The sequence below is a fragment of the Sarcophilus harrisii genome, chromosome 6 (genome assembly GCF_902635505.1).
Source record: "Sarcophilus harrisii chromosome 6, mSarHar1.11, whole genome shotgun sequence".
Taxonomy (NCBI): Eukaryota; Metazoa; Chordata; class Mammalia; order Dasyuromorphia; family Dasyuridae; genus Sarcophilus; species Sarcophilus harrisii.
The window spans coordinates 189,158,246-189,178,785 of record NC_045431.1 but is presented as its reverse complement, the minus strand read 5'-3'; the positions used below and the strand labels follow the sequence as shown (position 1 = coordinate 189,178,785).

General features: G+C 34.8%; 1 protein-coding gene across 4 annotated transcripts in view; it reads right to left on the bottom strand.

Annotated features, from left to right (window-relative positions):
• FAM53A (family with sequence similarity 53 member A) overlaps positions 1 to 20,540 on the bottom strand; it is a 104,135-nt gene that overhangs the window by 39,288 nt on the left and 44,307 nt on the right. Inside the window, exon 5 of one of the 4 annotated variants that reach the window (XM_023506151.2) lies at positions 15,469 to 16,733. The exons of the other annotated variants lie outside the window; for them this stretch is intronic. Within the exon in view, the coding sequence (XP_023361919.1) occupies positions 16,617 to 16,733 (117 nt within the window). The 3' untranslated portion in view covers positions 15,469 to 16,616. Of the gene's footprint in view, positions 1 to 15,468; positions 16,734 to 20,540 lie in introns of those variants that run through there. 4 annotated transcript variants of the gene reach the window in all.

Here is a 20,540-nt window from a genome sequence, read left to right as displayed (position 1 = left end):
TTTGGACAGAAAATGCCATTTGCATACAGAAAAAGATCTCAGGAGACTGAATATAAATCAACACATGCTATGTTCACTTCTTTTTTTGTTTTTTTTTTTTTTGTTTTTTTCCTCTCTCTCTCCCAAGGTTTTTCCCTTTTTCTCTGATTTTTCTCTCCCAACATGATTCATAAAGCAATGTGTATTAAAAATAAACTTTAAAAATAAACAAATTTCAAAAATAGCTATTCTTTTCCACTTCAATACATCAAAATTCCCTTTTTTTTTTTTTTTTTTTTTAAATGTAGATACAGGAAAAAAGTCCTTGGAAGACAAAGGAAATAAATATTCATCTGTTGTTGATAGGGCAAGATTTAAACTTGGAATGGTCCTTAGAAATGACTACTTCACTTCATCATTTTGTGACAGGAAATCTGAGACTGGAGAAAACTACACAATTTGTCCAAGGTTAGTAAGCAGGAGAAATGGGATTAAAATACAGGTCTTGAGACTCCTCCAAATTGAGTATTTCAGCCACTACACAAGGATACTTTGAAGTGAACATTCTGATAATTCACTTAAAATATTAAGTTTTGAAGTACTATATAAACAGAATACTTTTACACAGCAACTTTTAGAGATAATCTCATTTGCAACTATATCACATTTCATTGTTCATATCTAAAAATGAAACTATAATAACAAACAAAACAGAACTCATTGATAGCATAGAGTATTATGGGCTCTTTCCCAGTTAAAATGTATTAATAGCAAGTAAAATAGTAAAATAAAAGTCAATGAATAAGGTCTGGAAAAAATACAGCATGAATAACTTTTATTCACTTACCTAAGCAAAAATGATTTTTGCCTAAGTAGATGTGCCAAGTAGAGTGCAATACAGAATTGCACCTCCCACTCAGATTATTGACATCTGAAGTAGATCATTTGTTTATATAAAAAGATTAGATAAATAGATGGATGGATGTTAAAATTCCTTAAAATTGAGTTCCTATTTCTCTTCCTCCCTTCCAGACTCTTCCTCACCCCTTAAGAAAGCAAGCAATACATTATCAACTATCTATGTAAAACTGTGCAAAACATATTTCTATTTTAGATAAGCAAAATTTGTCCCAACTGCAAACACCCTTCTCTTACTATCAAAATCAAGAGCATGAAGCAAATTTTGCCAGCTTTGATAAATAAAGTGAAACATTTTGGGTTGTCTCACAATTCAGAACTAAAATCCAGAAAAACAAACTGAAAATCAAAAAAAAAGGCTACCTTCATCCCAATTTAATTTTGCATCTGAAGAAAGGATTGCAGAACCCAAGTCATATATAGCATTCACTGGGGTGCCATTTTGTTATAATTATATAAAATTATATAATTATATAAAAAATTAATTATAATGAATCCAAAAATATTTCTTAAGCATTTACTATGTGTCAGAAAGAATACAAAGGCAAAGCTAAAACAATCCCATCCTCAAGGAGCTTACATCTAATGGAGAAAACACCATGTATATATGTAGGTATAAACCTTAGAGAGGAAAACTATCAGCAACTAAGAGAGATAGACATGGGGCAAAACAATCTGGAAAGGCCTGGTTCTACACAAGTCTGTGCTTTAGATGAATCTTGAATAAACCAGAGGTTCCAAGATGGAGATTAGGAGAAGAAACAACAGCCCAAAAGGTATGGAGGAGAAAAAAAATCTTCAGGTATGCAAGGAGGGAATGTGTAAGAAGATTGCATAGATGGGAAGAGCTTTCTATATCAGAAGAGTTTTCATTTGATCCTAAAGATAGGAATCGGGAATCACTGGAATTTGTTGGTGGTGAAGGAATGTGAAATGGTGAGACTTGTGCTTTAGGAAAATCATTCTGGCAGGGATGTGGAAACCAGACTTAAGAGTTCAGGGAGATTTAAAACCAAAACACTGATGAGGAGGCTGGCGGAGTACTCCAAGTATCTTAAATGAGAAGGCAGAAATGAGGAGAGAGAAGGGAGACCTCATGGAGACAGAAGAAATGACAAATTCTGGCATCTGATCTTATAGAAGTGATGCAGGAAAGTAAGAAGTTGAGGATGATACAAAAGTGAGTGCCTAAAAGGCTGGCTAGTTGTAACAGGGAAGTCAGGAAAAGGAGTTAGTTTCAAGGGAAAAAATGATTTTTGTTTCAGACATGTTAACATGAAATCCAGCTCAAAATGTTCACTAGGCAATCAGTGAAGTGAGACTGAAGCTCAAAAGACCAGGAGTGGATGAAATCTTCATGGAGACTTCCAAGAAGGAAAAAAAAAGGTCTCAATATCTCAATATAGAAGGTGAAGATATGGCCACACCAGAGGAGATTAAGAAGGAATAGAAAGAAAGGAAAAGAGCCAAGAAAGAGATGTGAAAAGTCAGAAAGGAAAGGATATTGCAAAAGAAAAGGTGATTTTGTCAGATGCTGAAGAGAAGTCAAGGACTTCTCTACTCAAGTGAGAAAAAGGACACTAGAGTTTGTGGTTAAAAAAGCCATTTCACTTGAATTAGGAGGAAGAATGTCATATTGCAGCAGTAGAATCATGAAGAGTACAGCAATTTCCAATGAAAAAGAAATACAGGATAATAGCTAATAGGGTTGTTAGGATCTAAGGCAGGAATTGAGGAAGAGGAAGAATACTGACAGGAATATACCTATAATAGAGAAGACAGAAGAGGATGAAATTAAATGAAAAAGACAACCGCTTCATCAGACTGTAATGTAGGAGGAAGTTATGGGTATATCAGAGGTATAAGAGAGAAGAGATGGATCATGGAAAGTTCATGGTGAATGGTCTCAATTTTCCTTGGTAAAGCATAAAACAAGCTCCTAAATTGACAGACTGAGGAAGGTGGTGATATGAGAGATCCGAACCAAGAAGAAAAGGTTTGGAACACTGAGATAAGTGCATAGAAAATTAGGGAAGATTAAAAGAATTGCCATGATGCTCGGATGAAATAAGATACTATTGATTTGTTAGAGGACTCCGTCAGGACCACTACATACTTCCTTTCCTTCACATGAGGAAGCAAGATAGAAACAAAGAATGGCAGTAATCAGGGATTAGGGTTTGGCAAGACACTGAGGAGCAACAGGATAAGGAATGTAAGAGCAGAGCAGATTTAAAGGTAAGGATCAATTCATTCTTTATATTTACACTGAAGATATAGTATGAAACAAGAATCAGGAAGAAAAGAAAAGAAAAAAAAAAAGAAAAATTTTTAATTTAAATTTAATAGAAATAAATTTTAAATTTTAATTTTAATTTTAAATTTTTTTTAAAAGATCAAAAGTAAATGTAAAATCTGACATTTAAACACAAGACTCAAGAGAAGCATAAAAACATAGATTACTTGCAAAACATATTTCTATATTAGATAAGCAAAATCTGTCTCAATGCAAAACACCCTTTTCTTACTATATAAATAATATAAGCTAAACTGTTTATATTTTTATTATGAGAAGAAGAAGATACATTTAACTCCTAAATATCTTTATTAGAGTTTACACAGACAGGGGGTATAAGTATAATGCAAACCTAATTTTCTGATGTAATAAATACGACATAAGAGAAAAAATAATGCTGAAGTAACTGTTTGGAATTGTGTATACTTACATTGCATTTAATTTATACTTTAACATATTTAACATGTATTATTCAACCTGCATCTGGGTGAAGGAATGGGGGGAAGGAGGGGAAAAATTGGAACATAAGATTTGGCAATTGTCAATGCTGTAAAATTACCCATGCATATAACCTGTAAATAAAAAGCTATAATAAAAAAATAAATAAATGCTGGAATTGGAATCAAAAGATGATTTGAATCCAGATGCAGTTACTTCCATGTGATTTGGGGCAATTCATCTGTCTTCAACAGTCCTCAGTTTTTTCATCTGTAAAATGTGGAAGGTGACTAATCATCTCTTCTGTCTCTAAATCCAATGACCCTATGATTCTTTTACTTTCCTCACACTACATCAGACTCAAGAATTATACAAAGGATGAACTTTGGGAAAGATAGACAAGACTCAATCTGTAGTGCTGCTTGAGAGGAGAAGGGAAGTGGTAGCTTTAGAATTACTGCAGAACAGCATGAAACTTTTCCTCTCCCTTCCTCTGAAAACATCAACTCTAAAGTTAGTCTACTACATGAGCATTTATTATCATTTTCTTTAAAAAAAAAAAAAATAATGATAGCTTTTTATTTTCAAAATACATGCAAAGATAATTTTCAACATTCCCCCTTATCAAAACCTTGCATTCCAATTTTTTCTCCCTCTCTTCCCCTTACTCCTCTCTCCTAAGACAGCAAGTAACCCAATATAGATTAAATGTGTATTTATTGTTATTTTCAAACACAGCACATACATAGCTACTTTCTAGTTTTGTTCTGTTGTTACACACTGCACTAATTTTTTTTTTCCTAGCAATGGATGCTCAGACTGGGATAGGTAAAGAGAAAGTTCTATTTATTCACTGTTTTTTATTTCCAAAATGTTTCTTTTATGTAGCCATTTTATTTCCTAGAAACAATTAAACTCATTACAGAAGTTTACAAACATTTTCTTCAGGAAAGGCTCAGGTTTATTAACTGAAACATTGTATTTTAAGAATAAAGTAACAAGAATAATTGACAAATTAGCCACTCTATACTATGTTTTCTAGACTTCTGTAGAAGATGTTCTAATAGGGAAAACTTCATATTGAACACCATAACAAAAACATGCAATAAAATCAACAATAGCTTAAAGTTATATAGTACTTTAAGGTTTTCAAGTACAGAACATGTTACAAAGCACTAGATATATTCCCATTTTATAAATATGGAAACTGAAGTTGTGATTTATTCAGGGTCACAGAACTAGTAAGTATCTGAAACAAGTGCTAAGTTCAGGTCTCTGTGACCTCAAGTTCAATGCTTTAGCCACTGTACCAAAAACAGAATTTCCAAGTTCCTAGAAAAGGCCGACTTATTGAACAGCATTTCATCTGATGAAAATTCCCTTTGAGAAAACTTGTGGGGATGATGAAGAAAGGCTCATGTGGAAGGTAGAAGGAAGTAGAAGAATAGCAAAGAAGACCAAAATGGATGGATCCAAGAGTGAGACAAGGACAAGGTTACAAAGGCCAGATGCAGTGGGCTTTAAAAGCCCAGAAGGTTGGTTTAAATCTGAATACCTCAAGGCAATAAAGAACAGCTGGAGATAATATTCTATTTATGGCATGAAAGAGAATTTATGGCATTAAAGAAAGAAGGGACAGAGAGGGGAGTTCTAACAACATTAGATTACAACCATGGAACAATTTCAAATCCATATTTGTCTTTGCTGATCTGCTCAGATTCAAGCTTGCTTCTGTACATATTTCCCAAGTCACTGCACCTACACTCAAACTCTGATGATATGGTTAGTTTTCCTGAAATGTTTTTTCCTCCTCTTTTTCTTTTGTCACAAGGGGGTAAGACTCTTGGTTCCAGAAAGGGTCTAGGAACATTTGGAAATGTAGCTATTGCAAAAATCAATTGGTGCAGAAAGATGACTAGGGATGTTGTGGATCACAACAAAAAGGTATTTTCACCTTTTTTTTTTTTTTTTTTTTGCTGTTTTTTCTTTCTCATTTTTTTCCTTGTGATCTGATTTTTCTTGTACAGAATGAAAAATGTGGAAACATGTTTAGAAGAATTGCACATATTTAAACCCATATTAGATTACTTGATGTCTACGGAAAAAGTTTGGAAGAAGGGAAGGAGAAAAAATTTGGAACACAAGAACAAATTTTTGGAAAAAATTTGAAAGGATAAATCCTGAAAATTATTTTTGCATGTATTATGAAAAATAAAAGGCTATTACTATATTTAAAAAAAAAGTTGCTTCAAATTACCCAAATATTTCAAATCAATCATTTTTGCCGTCAAGAAACAATTTTACAATAAGTACATTTGACAAATGGGCTCATAGGGCACACTGGAGTTTGAGAGCTGGAAAGAATTTTTGAGATCACATAATCCAAAGCATCTATTAAAAATGACCAAAAGGCATGGTTTAAAAAAAAAAAAAAAAAAAACCTGCTAAGACTTAAATGAACTGATGAAAAGTGAAATGAGGAGAACCAAGAGAATACAGAAATACTGTAAATGATGATTAATTGTGAAAGATTTAATTCCTCTAATCAATACAAGTATCCAAAACAATTCTAAAAGACCCTGGATAAAGAATGCTCTTCCTCCCCTCTCTCCAAGTGAAAACTGATGGTGAACTCAGTGGAGGTTGAAGCAATTGTGTTTTCTTTTGCAACATGGCTAATAGGGAATTGCATTTTGCATTATTTCACATGTATAACTGATACCATATTGTTTGTCTTCTTAAGGAGTGGGAAAGAAGGAAAGAATTTGAAACTCAAAATTAAAAAAAAAAAAGGATATTAAAATTTTTTTACAGGTGAGAAACAGTAAATGAAATATATTTAAAAAAACATAAAATAGACATATAGATCTAATAGATTCCAACTGAACAATCATAAGAAAGTTCTGATTAAGATACTCATTTCTAGGAAGAAGCTCACAAGCTGCAGCAATTTGTTTGGATCAGAGATAAAGCATATTTGCTTTCTTTCATTACTGGTTATTTTGAGAGATATTCAATTACTTGCTTTTCTTTCAGAAAAGTCACCATCAACTTTACAACATGACATTACATTTCCAAGTTAAATGGGACACTCTTCAATTTGGGAGTTTTACTATTACTACAAGAGCTCATTCCTACTGTGGAAATACAGACCTCATTCCTCTGTGGATATCAATGAAAGAAGGTTGGAAGAATAAAAGTGCTTTGAGCTATGTCTATGTCTAAATGACCATACAAAATTATAAAATGTTACTCTTTAGAAACCATGTAGCTTGATGACATTAAGTTTACAGATGAAAGAATTGTGGCCAAAATCAGGGAGAGGGCTTGCCTAAGGTTTTATCACTATTCCAAACAGCATGGACCGATAGGAAGAACACAAGCCATTTAAGATATGAGTTAACACATGTACTGTAACTATATTTTCAACATCATTATTGCTGTTATTATCTATTGCTGAATCCATCTCTGACCTTTACCTAGCTGTGAGACCATGGCTAAGTTAATTAACCTCTTTAAGCCTCAGTTTCCTTGTCTCAAACTCCTGGAAAAAATAGTGCCTTAAGTGCTCACCATATAACAGTATGGTTTTGGAAGCTAAAGAGGGGATTGGGAAAGTGAGGAGCTCTGTCAGCCTCAGAAGTGTTATATGTCCAGTGTGACATATTCCATTTCTGAATGAATCTTCTCACTTCCATACTAGTGCTCCTTCCAACCATGCAGATCAGCACACATCTATGCAGCAAGACAAGAGCCTTGTTCCTGCCAATGTGCTAAGAAGCTTCTTTTCTCCATCTCTGGCTATTGTGTGCATGCTAATGAAACCCACAGACCATCTGTCTCACTCATGACATGAAGAGTTTTGATTTTTCTCTCTCTAAATGTTCTCCATTATTAAAGCCTGTCCTTAGAAGAGCCAGGTCTACCAACCACCCTTATTTCTTTTGTCCAAGACTCTTTCTACTATATCAATTCAATTTTTCAAAGGTTATTAAGCAACTGCTACTGTGCAAGGCACTACTACATGCTGGGAATATAAAGACAAAAAAAATGAAAATAGCCCCTGCCTTCAAGAAGCATACAATCTACTGGAGGAAAACTTGAAAAAGATTCCATAAAACTTTTACAAAACTAACAATTAAATCTATCAGAGGGTACTTGAACTGAAGAAACACTCAGGAAGGTAAATATTTCAGTCTGTTGGTTTTCTTGAAGGCCAAATGGAACTAAGTTAAAAGGTAACTAAGTTGAGTCCCACCTCCCTCAATGTGTCTTTATCAAGAGGAGGAATAATAAGAATAATAAAAAAAACTTTGCCTCTCTTGTTAGCATTAATTTCACTTTGTGTGTCTGGTCATACTATCTCCCAAGAAACTTCATTATTCAGCTTATCCCCACCCATTTTTGCTAATGCTACTAAAAAAAAAAAAAATCATTATAAAATCTGGGTCCTAATCTGGACTATTTTCTGAACCACAAACCAGTCATCTGACTTTAGGAAGTATTTCTCAGTTTCCTCATTTAAATAAAAGCCCATATCCCTACTCCATTCCCAACATCCCAGAGAAGTGTTCATGCTGCCATAGAATGAACATATTACAAATATAGCTATCAGTCAGTGTCATAAGGCTTCTTTTATAACCTGTCACTTACCCTCTAATAAAGATTGGCCTATACCTTATTTTGGTTTGAGAATTTTCTTGGTTATTATTTTGTAAGGGCAGGAAGAGAGAATGAAGTTTGCTTTTTCATCTCAGAAGATGAAAAGGTGGTTTTAAAAAGTCACAAGAGAGGGTGTATTACACTAAAACACAATGCTAGGTTCATTTCCCAAAATTCCACAATGCAGAAACTGAACATTTGTATTCAGGTCACCCAGACAGCCTCAGTTCAATTTGGCATAGTAGAAAAAGTGCTCCAAAGATCAAAGATCTAGGAGGCTTAGATTCTGACTCTGGAACTCAGTACTTACCTGGGTGACCTTGAGCAAGTTGTTTAAGGTTTCAATTTCCTCTTTCCAAGGAAGGGGTTGGACCAAATAACCTTTAAAAGGTTTCTTTCAACTCTAAATCCACAATTTTAAGTATGACCTCTTATTATTCTATTCTTACACATGACAGGATATGACTCCTGGATAGAGATCTATACAAATGTCTGTTGTGCCAAGGGATGGCATGAAGCTAAGCATATTTTTCAATATTCAATTATTCCTTTCCTCCTCCTTTAACACAAGAGTAGAATTCCATGTGATGATGCAGGAAGGTAGGGAATAAAAAAGATGCACATCTCAGATCAAGTAACTGCCTTTCTTGCTAGACATGATTTTTTGGTATCCAATTACATCTACCATAAAAAGGATTTTGAACTGGAAGAGGCCTTGTAAGTATCTTGTCAAACTTCCTCTCTTTCACAGATGAGGAAACAGACCTCAAGCTAAGGTGACTATAGCCAAAACAGGACTCAAATGCTGGGTCTTTCAGATTGAGATCCAATGTTCTTTCTACTTTATCATAACGATCTCCTTATTTATTTTGAAAGGGACCACTTTTAGCAGTTTTTAAAAAATAAATCTATCTCCAAAAAGATGAAGGATATTCAAAAGTAAGTGCTATTTCTGAAGACAATTTCTTAGAATAACAAAGTGCTTTGAGAACAATAAAGTGGCATCACTGAAATAAGCAGAACTTCTAAGGAAGCTTGTTTATAAGGAATGGATCAACATTTAGCTGTACAATTACATCCCCTATGCTATCCAAATGGATTATCATTTGATCTTCAAGGTCCCCATTTTCTCTTATAAACCAACTTTCTAAATCCTTTCCCTTAAAGCATGTCCATCCACAAATGTCTAAGCATATACTATCTGCCTGCATTGTACTGCTTTTTTTGGTGGTTCAGTGCTAGTTTTTTCTTCTCTTCTAACTTGCTTTCCCTAACAACTTCTTCAGGAGCACAAAGGGCTACTCTTGTTCTCAGGCTACTTGTGCTAATACCCTGTGCAATTCCAATAGAGAAAGAAATAAATCAGAACGTACTCTGAAAAATTCAAAGGTTTGTATGCTACTGAATTGAGAAAGGCACAAAAAAATCACCATGTTTGATTACTAGTTCCCTCACCAAAATAAAAGCTGAAGCTATGATGACACTCTTCTGATACAAACTAGTACTGCCTATTAAGTAACAAAATTTATTTAACGTCAGACACAGGTATGTCAAAAGGGAAAAAAAAGCTGCTGTATTCACATCTCAACGCAAACTCTGACGGTGGGCATATATTATGTAGCCTAAACATTCATCATGGATTCCTGTAAGCCAAGGATATTTTACATGATTTAATTTAAAAACACCTTTTCCCACCTACTATGGAATAAGAGAGCAAAATATCCACTCCTCTATCAAAAGGTACCCAACAAAATTCATGAGTAAAGAAGAGCAATACCAAGGAAATAACTCAGGCCAGTTCTTCAAAAGAAATGGCATGCTTTGATGCCTTCGTGCTACTAAATACATCACCTTTATACAGCATTTAAAAAGCATTTTTGATGCAAGTATTCTGGGGCATCTCACCTCTAGCAAAACAAAAGTATTAATGTACTTTAAACTCAGAATGGTATTAAGTAATTTGTGAATTCAGCTTTCCTGTTGAAATGATATGGGGTCCTAAGTTTTAATCCTGACTTGGAAACTAACTAGCTGGGTGACTTTGGAGCTCATTTGAAAATCCTCATTGTAAAAAAAAAAAGAAAAAAAAAAGAAAAGAAAAGAAAATCCTCATTGTACAGTGAGAATATTCACTCAGCCTGAGCAAATGAACTGCCCAGGATCACGTAGCTGGAATCTTGAGATCTGCATTCTCTTCACAACACAAAAGGTATGGCACTGACTTAGCCATTCTCTGGGCTTTTCAAGTTCTCTTTATCTCCAGTTCACAGGGACCTTCATAATCAGTAGTCAATAGGAATTAAAACTTACTATAATTTAAGCCAAACATTAAAGAAATTATATGTTATTTTGCACAAAAATTAACGTGACAACATCTTTGACAAATGAAATTCAAACCACATAAAACTCAGGGCTCATTGAAAATTATTTCAGGCTACTGTAATAACTGTCAACAAATGAAATTTAAGAATTATACTTAGATTTTAGGATATGGACAAATCTTTTCAATAGATCAGAAAATGTATCTTAAAATAGGAACTTTAAAATGTTAGGACAACCCATTCACTTTTATGTTTTTATTTCTACTCCAATTCCAACTTACTAACCATACATACACTATCCCTGATTGACAGCTGAAATGAGAACTAAGAGGTGTTTCTAAGAGATGATTAACAGCAGCTTTCTTCAAGTATCCAGTTTTCTGAAAGAGAAGTCTCCAGTGACCTGCCCACTAAGAACCACAGAATTTGGGGGGAAAAAAAGGTGGAAAACAAACTCAATTTATTCACAGATAAAATCACTGTAGGGACAGGGAATGCTATAAAATCTGTTGGTAAAGCTATGTTTCCCAATTTAAATTATCACCAAAGAAAGAAGCTCTCCTGGCAATGAAAAGACCTTCCAAGAATTTGCCACCAACAAACAACAACCAAACCCAATAGCTGCACTCATTTAAATTTTGACTCAAAATAACATTTACTGATCCCTCCTATGTGCAAAGCACTGGGCCTTTAAGGACAAAAGCAGAACAGTCCTTGCCCTTACGGAGTTTCCACTGACCAATGAAAGCAGCTGCTGCCTCCTCAGGAGGTGCCCCTTCTCCAGAAGCAGACTCCCTTCTCTAATTACCAGGGCCCCTTTTACCTCTTCAGTGATTTCCACTTTACAGTGATTGAAACTTTAGTACTGAAATAACCAACTTCCCCCTTCCAGAATAGAACAGCTCCAGGAAATCTGTACCTTAGTCTTTCATATATCCAACCCTAGCAGCATTTTGTATAGAGCACATACCCAATACATATTGAATGAATAAACTGGTGCAATAAGCCTGTTACTGGTGATTCATCCTAATCAATTGAGATACCAGTTTACACAGCACAGACCATCACACTGAAATACTGAGTCACTGAATATATAAATGGCAATGGCCCCGGCAAATTAGCACTGACCTAACACTACCTTCTGACCTTCTGATCTGAATAATACTTAATTAAAGTAGTATATTAATCCTAGAGAGAAAGAGGTACGTTTCTAAAAGCCTTCCAAATCATTCCGCTATATGGATCTCATAAGAGTCAAAAAGTCATCAACTAGCACTGTTTTTTACAAGTTTTTGAATACCACATTACAAATGAATTATTCCACTATTCTTTAATTTTTAAAAATCCTTCTCAGTTTCATATCAGTAGTTAATTATTTGTACTAGGAACTCACAATCCAGTCAGGTCAGTGTGAGGATGAGGAGGGGAAGAAAACCTTCACCAGAAAGAAGAACTCTTCCTTTACCATTATACATTCGAGAATTAGAAAATCTAATACCTATCTTCTGGAATAAAAGGTTAAAGAGTTGATAAATTTTCCCACAAAAACACCTGATTCTTAAAAGGAACATTTGACATTCAAATATGCACATGCACACATACAGATACATACAACACAAATATACATACAGTTTACTTAGTGTTTTATATACATTGATCTCATGTTCACAATCCCTGAGCCTTGATTTTCTCACATCTAAAAGGAAGAGTTGGAGAAGGACAAGGAAGAGGTGCCTCTAACGCTAAGCACAAGGATTTGTACATTAGTTAGTTGTTCATTTTAACTGAGCTAACAAAAAGTTTATACATAAATAAGGAGGGCAAGACTTGTACATGCATATCAAAAATACAGTCAAAAATATGAGAAATACAAAAAAAAAGGCTTGGATGAAGTGCTATGAGAAATCTGCAGAGGGAAGGATTACTTTTAGAAGGGAGAGAGCTAATCTAAGCTGGGCTTTGAAGGGAGGGAGAGGATTTCAAGAGGCAGAGTTAGAGTAGGAGGAGAGAAGTAAAGTGTTTATTTCAAAAATCTGAGACTTCTTAAGCAAGAGATATGAAGACCCGAGAAGGCAAGACAGGAACTGGGGGTGAGAGGCTGTGGGTGGTGAAGAGGGAAAATGAAAAGTAGTCCCATTTGCAATGAAGAGTACTTGAAAGGGAGGGGTGTGAGAAAAGGCCAAAAAGGCAGGCTGGAACCAAAGAGCAGATAGCCTGGGATACCAGGACATGGCATTTACCCTTGATATCACAGACAATGGGAAGCTAATGGCAATTTCTGAGCTAAGCAATAATGTGGTTAACACTACATTAGAAAGATCACCCAGGCAGTAACTGAAGAATAAATTTATTTGAGAAAGAAAAACTAAACAGTCCCAAGAAAGGAGAGAAGGGAACAGCAGAGGAGAGGGAGTGGTAACGTAAGATATTTTAGAGTTAGAATGTAAAGGACTTGGAAAGAAATTGAATGTGGGGAATTAAGGCCATATAAAAAGAATCCAAGACAACTAAAGTTTGAGACCTGAGTGATGGAGGAGAAGGCCATGTCTGAACAGAAATGAAGATATTAGGAAAAGTAAAATGTAAGGGGATATGGCATAAAAGCTTAGACATCTTAATATATTTTAATGAAACCAATGGAAGTCAGATGAGTTTATACAAGGTATGATTATAATTCAAGTAACATATTAATTAAAATAAATATCAAAGCATTAAATAAATGCCTGAAAGGTAAGAAAGGCAGTGACTTTCAATCCTTTGATTTAAAGGAAAAGACATGTTTAATTCTTTAGTCCTTAATATAGATTTTAATTTTACCAACAGCTTTTGTCTTTCATGCAGAGAGGAGTCGATTCTATATTTAAATCATTTTAATTACTGTATAAAAACTTCTTTTTGTGTATCTGGCCATACTTACTCCCAAGAAACTCCATTATCCAGCTCATCCCCACCCATTTTAAATTATCTTTCATTTGGAAGATCAGTTTTGTAATACTATTTGCTCAAGGACTTTGTACTTATTCTTTGCTTAATGAAAAGACTAATTTTAATTGAAAAACTTTGATGAGACAGCAAAAGCTACATTATCTGAAACTTTTGCCAGTTGGAAAACTGTAAAGCAACCAACTCAGTAACCAAACCAAACCAACTGCAACATAAGAGGACTTTGAAAAAAGCCTGAAAAAAACTATAAGGCAAGTCTTCTCTAACTTGAGAAAAAGATTCTACATTCTTTATACAAATATGTTAAACATTAACAGATTTTTTTTCTATTTAATTTTTTTATTATAGCTTTTTATATACAAAACATATGCATGGGTAATTTTTCAACAATGAACCTTGCAAAAACTTCTGTTTCAACTTTTCCCCTCCTTCCCTCCACCCCCTCCCCTAGATGGCAGGTAGTCCCATACATGTATAAATATGTTAAAGTATATGATTAACAGATTTTTAAAATATGTTTTAGTTAAAAAGGCAAAACAGACTGAATATGATCTACAATCATTTCAATTCAGCAACCGATAAAGTCCCCAGATATGTGAGTCACTGTGCTCAAAAACATAATGATGGAGTGATATATTGCCTACCACATAAAGACTTTTATCATCTATGAAAGGGGCGTGGGGAGGGAATATACAACAATTAGAATTCAATGATGACCAAAGCGATTTCTAGACTAAGTACCATAAGAAAATATGAGAAAGACAGGTCATCTAATCTATAGAGAGAGAGAGACCCAGAGAGGGAGAATCTTAGAATGGAGACAGGAGGCTTCAAGACAGGACCCGGGAAGAAGAGTCAGTTGAGCATGGTTGCAATACATCCCCAGTACTTCTTTGCACAGTGACTGAAACTAATCAGCACTTTCTAAGTACTTTTTCCAATCTGTTCATTCATGTAGTATATCTGAAGGAAAGTACTAAGAAAATAAGGCTGGGAATATAGGTTGAAGTTGGACTATAGAAGGCAATAAATGCCAAGTTAAGAAATTTGTATTTTATGCTCTAGACAATGGGGAGCTAGGAAACTTTTTGGTTAGGGAGGGAATCAGAAGATTAATTTGGCAGCTGTGTGAAAAGAAGACAAACTAGAAGTAGAGACAACAGGTCAGGGACTATTACAAGAAGCCAAGGGAGGGCCTAAACTATGGTAATGGCAGGGTGAAGATGAAAGTTAGGGAACAACACCAAAGATAGCATGAAGGTAAAAATGGAGATGACTTGATAACTGAATGCTGCGTGACTGCATGAAAGAAGAGTCAAGACATTTTAAGCATGGATCAGCCTGGGACAATGTCAATAGCAAAAACAATAAGGTTAGAAAGCAAGCCAGTTTAGGTTGGGGCAGCTAAATTTGAGGTGCCAGTATGGAGGGGGAAGAGAAGAGGAAAGGAAGGTACCTACTATGTGGCAGGCACTGTGCTAAGTACTTTAAAGCTTTCACCTCATTTGATCATCATAACAACCCTAGAAGGCAGGTTTTTAAACCCCATTTTATAGATAAGAAAACTGAGGCAAACACACCAGAAGTGATCTGCCCATTGTCATACAGGTATAAGTAAATGCATGGGGCCAAATATGAACTTCAGGCTTCTGACTCCAGGCCCACTGTGCCACCTAGTTTCCAGGTCTAGCAGGGAACTAGGAATTCAGGGCTAAGGCACAGGTTAAGTCAAAATCATGTACATAGACTGGGGAATCATCATATTCAAAGAGAGGATAATTAAAGCCACAGGGGTAGATAAGGTTACCAAAGGGAAGAGGTGGTTCTATAAAAAGCCCTTAAGATTTAAATAGAAAGAGGCCCTTAGAGAGCATCTAAGTTCATCTCCTCCTCTCCCCCCCCCCCCCCCACTTTTAAAGATGAGAAAACTGAGGCCCTCAGAGCAGGCAATCCAATGCCTTCCTCTCTTATAAAGCACTGGGCAAAAGTTCAAATACTTTATCCATCTCAGTAATTATTTAGTGTTCTGCTGGCTGATCAGCAGGGCCTAAATGTGCATTCAGGTCACGACTAGAGGCAAAACTCTTCCTATCACACCACAGTCTTGATCAAGAATAAATCTCAATATAACTTATCTATGAAAAAATCAGATTCCAGTTACATCACTAAGAGCACTGTTTCCATGAGTGTATCTCTACATATACCTATACTAAAATGAAGATTTTATGTGAGGGCATTCAGTCCACTTCTCTGTTTCACCACTAAGTTGTGAGTGAATGAACAAGAAGGATTTCAGTATTTAATACAGATCTGAACTACAAAGACTGTGTACTCCCATGGGATTGTCCTCTGCAGTCTGAGGCAGTCTGATTTTTGTGCTCCTCACAACACTTCCTAGTCCAGCACCCTACACATTTTTATTTAATGCAGGAATGAAAAATCTTTGGTTTTCAAAAGTTGTCTAAGAACAGAAAAGTTTGCCAGGACTACTTTCTCCAAACTAGTTCAAACAAATGCCTTTTCCTAAGGACCAATATTTAAATAATACTTTAAAATATCAAAATCAAATGTCCTTGGATTATAAAGTCCTTCAATTATTAGAGCTAGAAAGCACATGGGAGTCCTCTAATCTAAGAAGAAATGAAGTCCTAAAAGAGGGTATTCTACTGGTCAAAAAACAACTAAGTAGAAAAGTCAATTCTGACCCCAGATCCTCCAGTCGATATTCTTTTATTTAAAACAAAAAAGTTACACTACCTCGGGAATCAGTTGACACTGAATTGGGTTCAAATACTGACTCAGACACTTAACTATGTTACCTTGAACAAGAGGCTTCACCTCTCAGCCTCAGTTTCCTCATCTGTACAACAGAGAAAATAATTGTACCAGTCTCTTGATGGTGTTGTGAGGATCAAATGAGAAACCATACATAAAGTGCATTGTAAATCTTGAAAAACTGTAATATTGTGAAAAGTTAGTTTTATTCATATATACAAGAATATATTTTGAAAATTAGCATATCTTCAAAAGTTATTTGAGATGAATGGTATCAAGATACTCTACCAATTACACCAACCAATCATAGGAGACTTTCTTCTAAAATTAGCTATTGGCATAGTTTTTGATCCACTGGAACTCGGCTGAGGAGATACATATTTGGTGGCAGTCCAGAGAAACTAGGAGAGAGAATACTATAAATGGGAGTACATGAGATACATATTTTATGTTCTTATTTTTAGAACTATGATTCTGATATAAATCTATAACTATTCTATAGAGGAATATGGTATGAAATGCAAAAACATGAAGGAAATGAAACAATAAGGAAATCCAACTTTTTTAGAATTCCAGACTTTTCATATGATAAAGTATAAAACTGTAAATTGAGGCACTGTGAATGAAACTTATTTTTATTATTAGCTTGACTGTTTAACAAAACTGAATTTTACTATAGTTACCATGTTTCTTTTTACCATGGTACCATAATAAAAATCTGTACAAAACCATTTAATATGGCATTGCACCAAACATCTAAGTTCTATCTATAAGACACTGCCCCAGAACAGTAACTTTGCTTTCTGAAATTACTGTACACAAATGATTGCTCATGACAATCCTTTAATGGCTTGCAACTGATCACAGATCAATCTGAAGAGTTCCCAAAATGTCTTGATTTACAGAATTCAACAAATCTTGATAAAACATTCACTACTATGTTCCGTCAGGAACAGAATGGAAAGTTAGGACTGAATTTCAGTGCCTGCTTAGACAATGTGCTAATGATGTACTGACTGACAAAGAAAGACAACTTAATTTTACTCAAAGGTCTATTAATTGCCTTCTGCAATTAATGTACAGCATTCTTTGTTATTCTAACTATCTACCTGCATGAAAAGAATGGACAACAGCATAGGGGAAGATGGTAACAAGAAGCAACAGAATCTAGTAAGATTTAATGTAGTTACTTGACCATCTTTCTTTTCTCTTGAAAAATCCTGTATCCTTTTCCTTTGGACCATGGCAACAGCCATTTCGATAAGGAATATCCCTTTCTCAGGCATAACCTCCCCAACTCAGGCAGGTCCAATAGACCCCCTATACATACCAGGATTCTTCTCTATTTTTATTTCCAAAAGAGAATGAGTCCAAAGCCAGGTAGATAGCAAAAAAAAAAAAAAAGATACTGTAGGCTATTTATTCTATTCTATATAATATTCTATTGTTATTGCAGAATCATTGAATTTCAGAGCTAAAAAGCATCTTTGAGATTATGTTTGCTCTCTTTAAATCACAATTTTTCAAAAAAGAATTTATTTTATATTTGGTATACTTATACACTTCTTATCATAACATGGGTTACAAAACTACTTTGGCTGATAAGCCCAGATGCCTCAGTAATCCAGCCCATTAGACTTTGGCTAAATATTTCAATATACCTATTTAATCCTCTACACTTGGTTATCCAGTCTAGACATCAGAGTTTCCAATAACAATTCATCGTTTGCTCCTTTTGCATAATTGATACTGAAGCCGTCACAATTAAGGTTATGTGGACACTACTGGGCTCTTGTAGTCATTTTCATCTTTGGGAGAATCTTTCTGAACCAAAATGTTAAATACTTAATCCCAGACTAAATTTAACTCCATAAAATTTTTCTAACAATGTCATTAACATTTTTGATTTGGTAAGGCAAGAAAAATCATCAAGATTTTCCAAAGAAAGGGGCTTAAATTTCCAACAAAACAAAACATAAAACCCTCTCTTTTGGTCTCCAAAGATCTCATTCATGCTCAAGAAATCTCTCATAAAAACAACATCCAAAAACACTTAATGTTTACTTCTTTCAATAATGCTATATGTTACATAAATGAGGACTTGCCCATAAAAGCTCACAATCAACAATGACTGTGTAGATAAGGCACAAATATAAGACAAAGATGAAGACAGCTACAAAAATGTGGTCACCTGAGAAGTCAGGCAGAGTGTATCTGCCCCTAAGCATGCTGTCTTCTCTTTCTACAGGTATTCCAAAGCCCCCTCCTACAATGTGGTTGATGATATGAATTAGCTGCAGGAAGTAAGGCTGAGTAAAGAATTAGGAAAAAAATTTGATTCAGTGGTATCTGTGTTTTAGAGAGCTATCTGTATTGCAGAAGGAAGGAATAACAACATTTCTGCAAAAAATTCAGATAAATTTCATTTTATACAACAGATGTGCTATGGAAGTTAAATATTTAAAATGTATAATCTGACTGAGAAACCTGCCTTCTTTAATTAAGCTTTCATACCAGGACTCACATTTTCTAGCTAAATGCCAATTAAAGAACATTTAAAGGTTCAACTAACATCAACCAGTATAAGATCCCATAACAAAAGTAAAACAGTCCCTGTCCTCAAATTTGCATTCTAATGGCAAATGTATATAAATATGTTTATATAGTTAGATATATATATACATAAGGTATATGTAAAGATTTGCAAATTAACACAAAATGTTTACATATTATTTGATATCTATATATGTATAAGTATGCTATGCATGCATATGCATGTCCATGCATAAGCACGGAGGTTCTGTGAAGGAGGTCACTAATGGATGAGATGGAAGGTCTTGCTTGAGCTGAGTTGCAGGAAACCAGGTTTCCAAGCAAGGGGTAGAAGAGGTAAAAAGGGAGATGGTTCCAGGCATGGGGAACAGTTAGCCTACAGGCAGAAGATGATGCCTCAACAGTAATAGCCAATAAGCATGCTTGCTAACAGGCCAGAAATAGGAAAGGGCCATATTGTGAAAGGGCTTAAAATGCCAAACAGATGAGTCTGAGACATAGGGTATCCCCAAATCCCAAAAGACTTAGAAAAAATTTATGTGGTATATGAAAATTATGGAATATTACTGTTCTGTAAGAAATGACCAACAGGATGATTTCAGAAAGGCCTGGAGAGACTTACACGAACTGATGCTGAGTGAAATGAGCAGGACCAGGAGATCATTATATACTTCAACAACAATACTAGATGATGACCAGTTCTGATGGATCAGGCCATCCTCAGCAACGAGATCAACCAAATCATTTCTAATGGAGCAGTAATGAACTGAACTAGCTATACCCAGAAAAAGAACTCTGGGAGATGACTAAAAACCATTACATTGAATTCCCAATCCCTATATTTATGCACACCTGCATTTTTGACTTCCTTCACAAGCTAATTGTACAATAATTCAGAGTCTGATTCTTTTTGTACAGCAAAATAATGTTTTGGTCATGTATACTTATTGTGTATCTAAGTTATATTTTAATATATTTAACATCTACTGGTCATCCTGCCATTTAGGGGAGGGGGTGGGGGTAAGAGGTGAAAAATTGGAACAAGAGGTTTGGCAATTGTTAATGCTGTAAAGTTACCCATGTATATATCCTGTAAATAAAAGGCTATTAAATAAAAAAAAATAAAAAAAAAAGACTTAGAAAAAATTTAAACTACAATAACTTCAGAAGTAAAAATGCTACAAACTTATGAAGAAAACTTGAAAGATTTTAAAAATTAAATTTCTTTTCCTAAAATTCAACATAGCTGCCATTTTGAACTTTTTTGGTAAAAGCTGCTATTCAGTCTATCCCTAGGATTATTCAAAGAATGTGGTCTTGATGGATATACTATTGCTTGGACCCAAAAGCACAAGATAGAAGACTAATGGAGAGAAAACAGGCTACCCAAGGTGGCCAAAGCAACACTCTTCAAAGTGGCAGCCTGAAATTGTTGCACACATGATACTGGGATAGAGTGCATAATCTTGTTAAAATTTAAATTAGTTATTCAAAATTCACAAAACTAAAGTATAAAAAAAATAAATAATTAAAATTTCCATTCCAGCTCTTATACCAGTAGCCAATTCTCATTAATGTACCAGTCATCCTGTGTCACTCAATATCCTTGTCTGTATTCCTCTCCATGTCACAGGGGATACAGATTCTCACCTCAG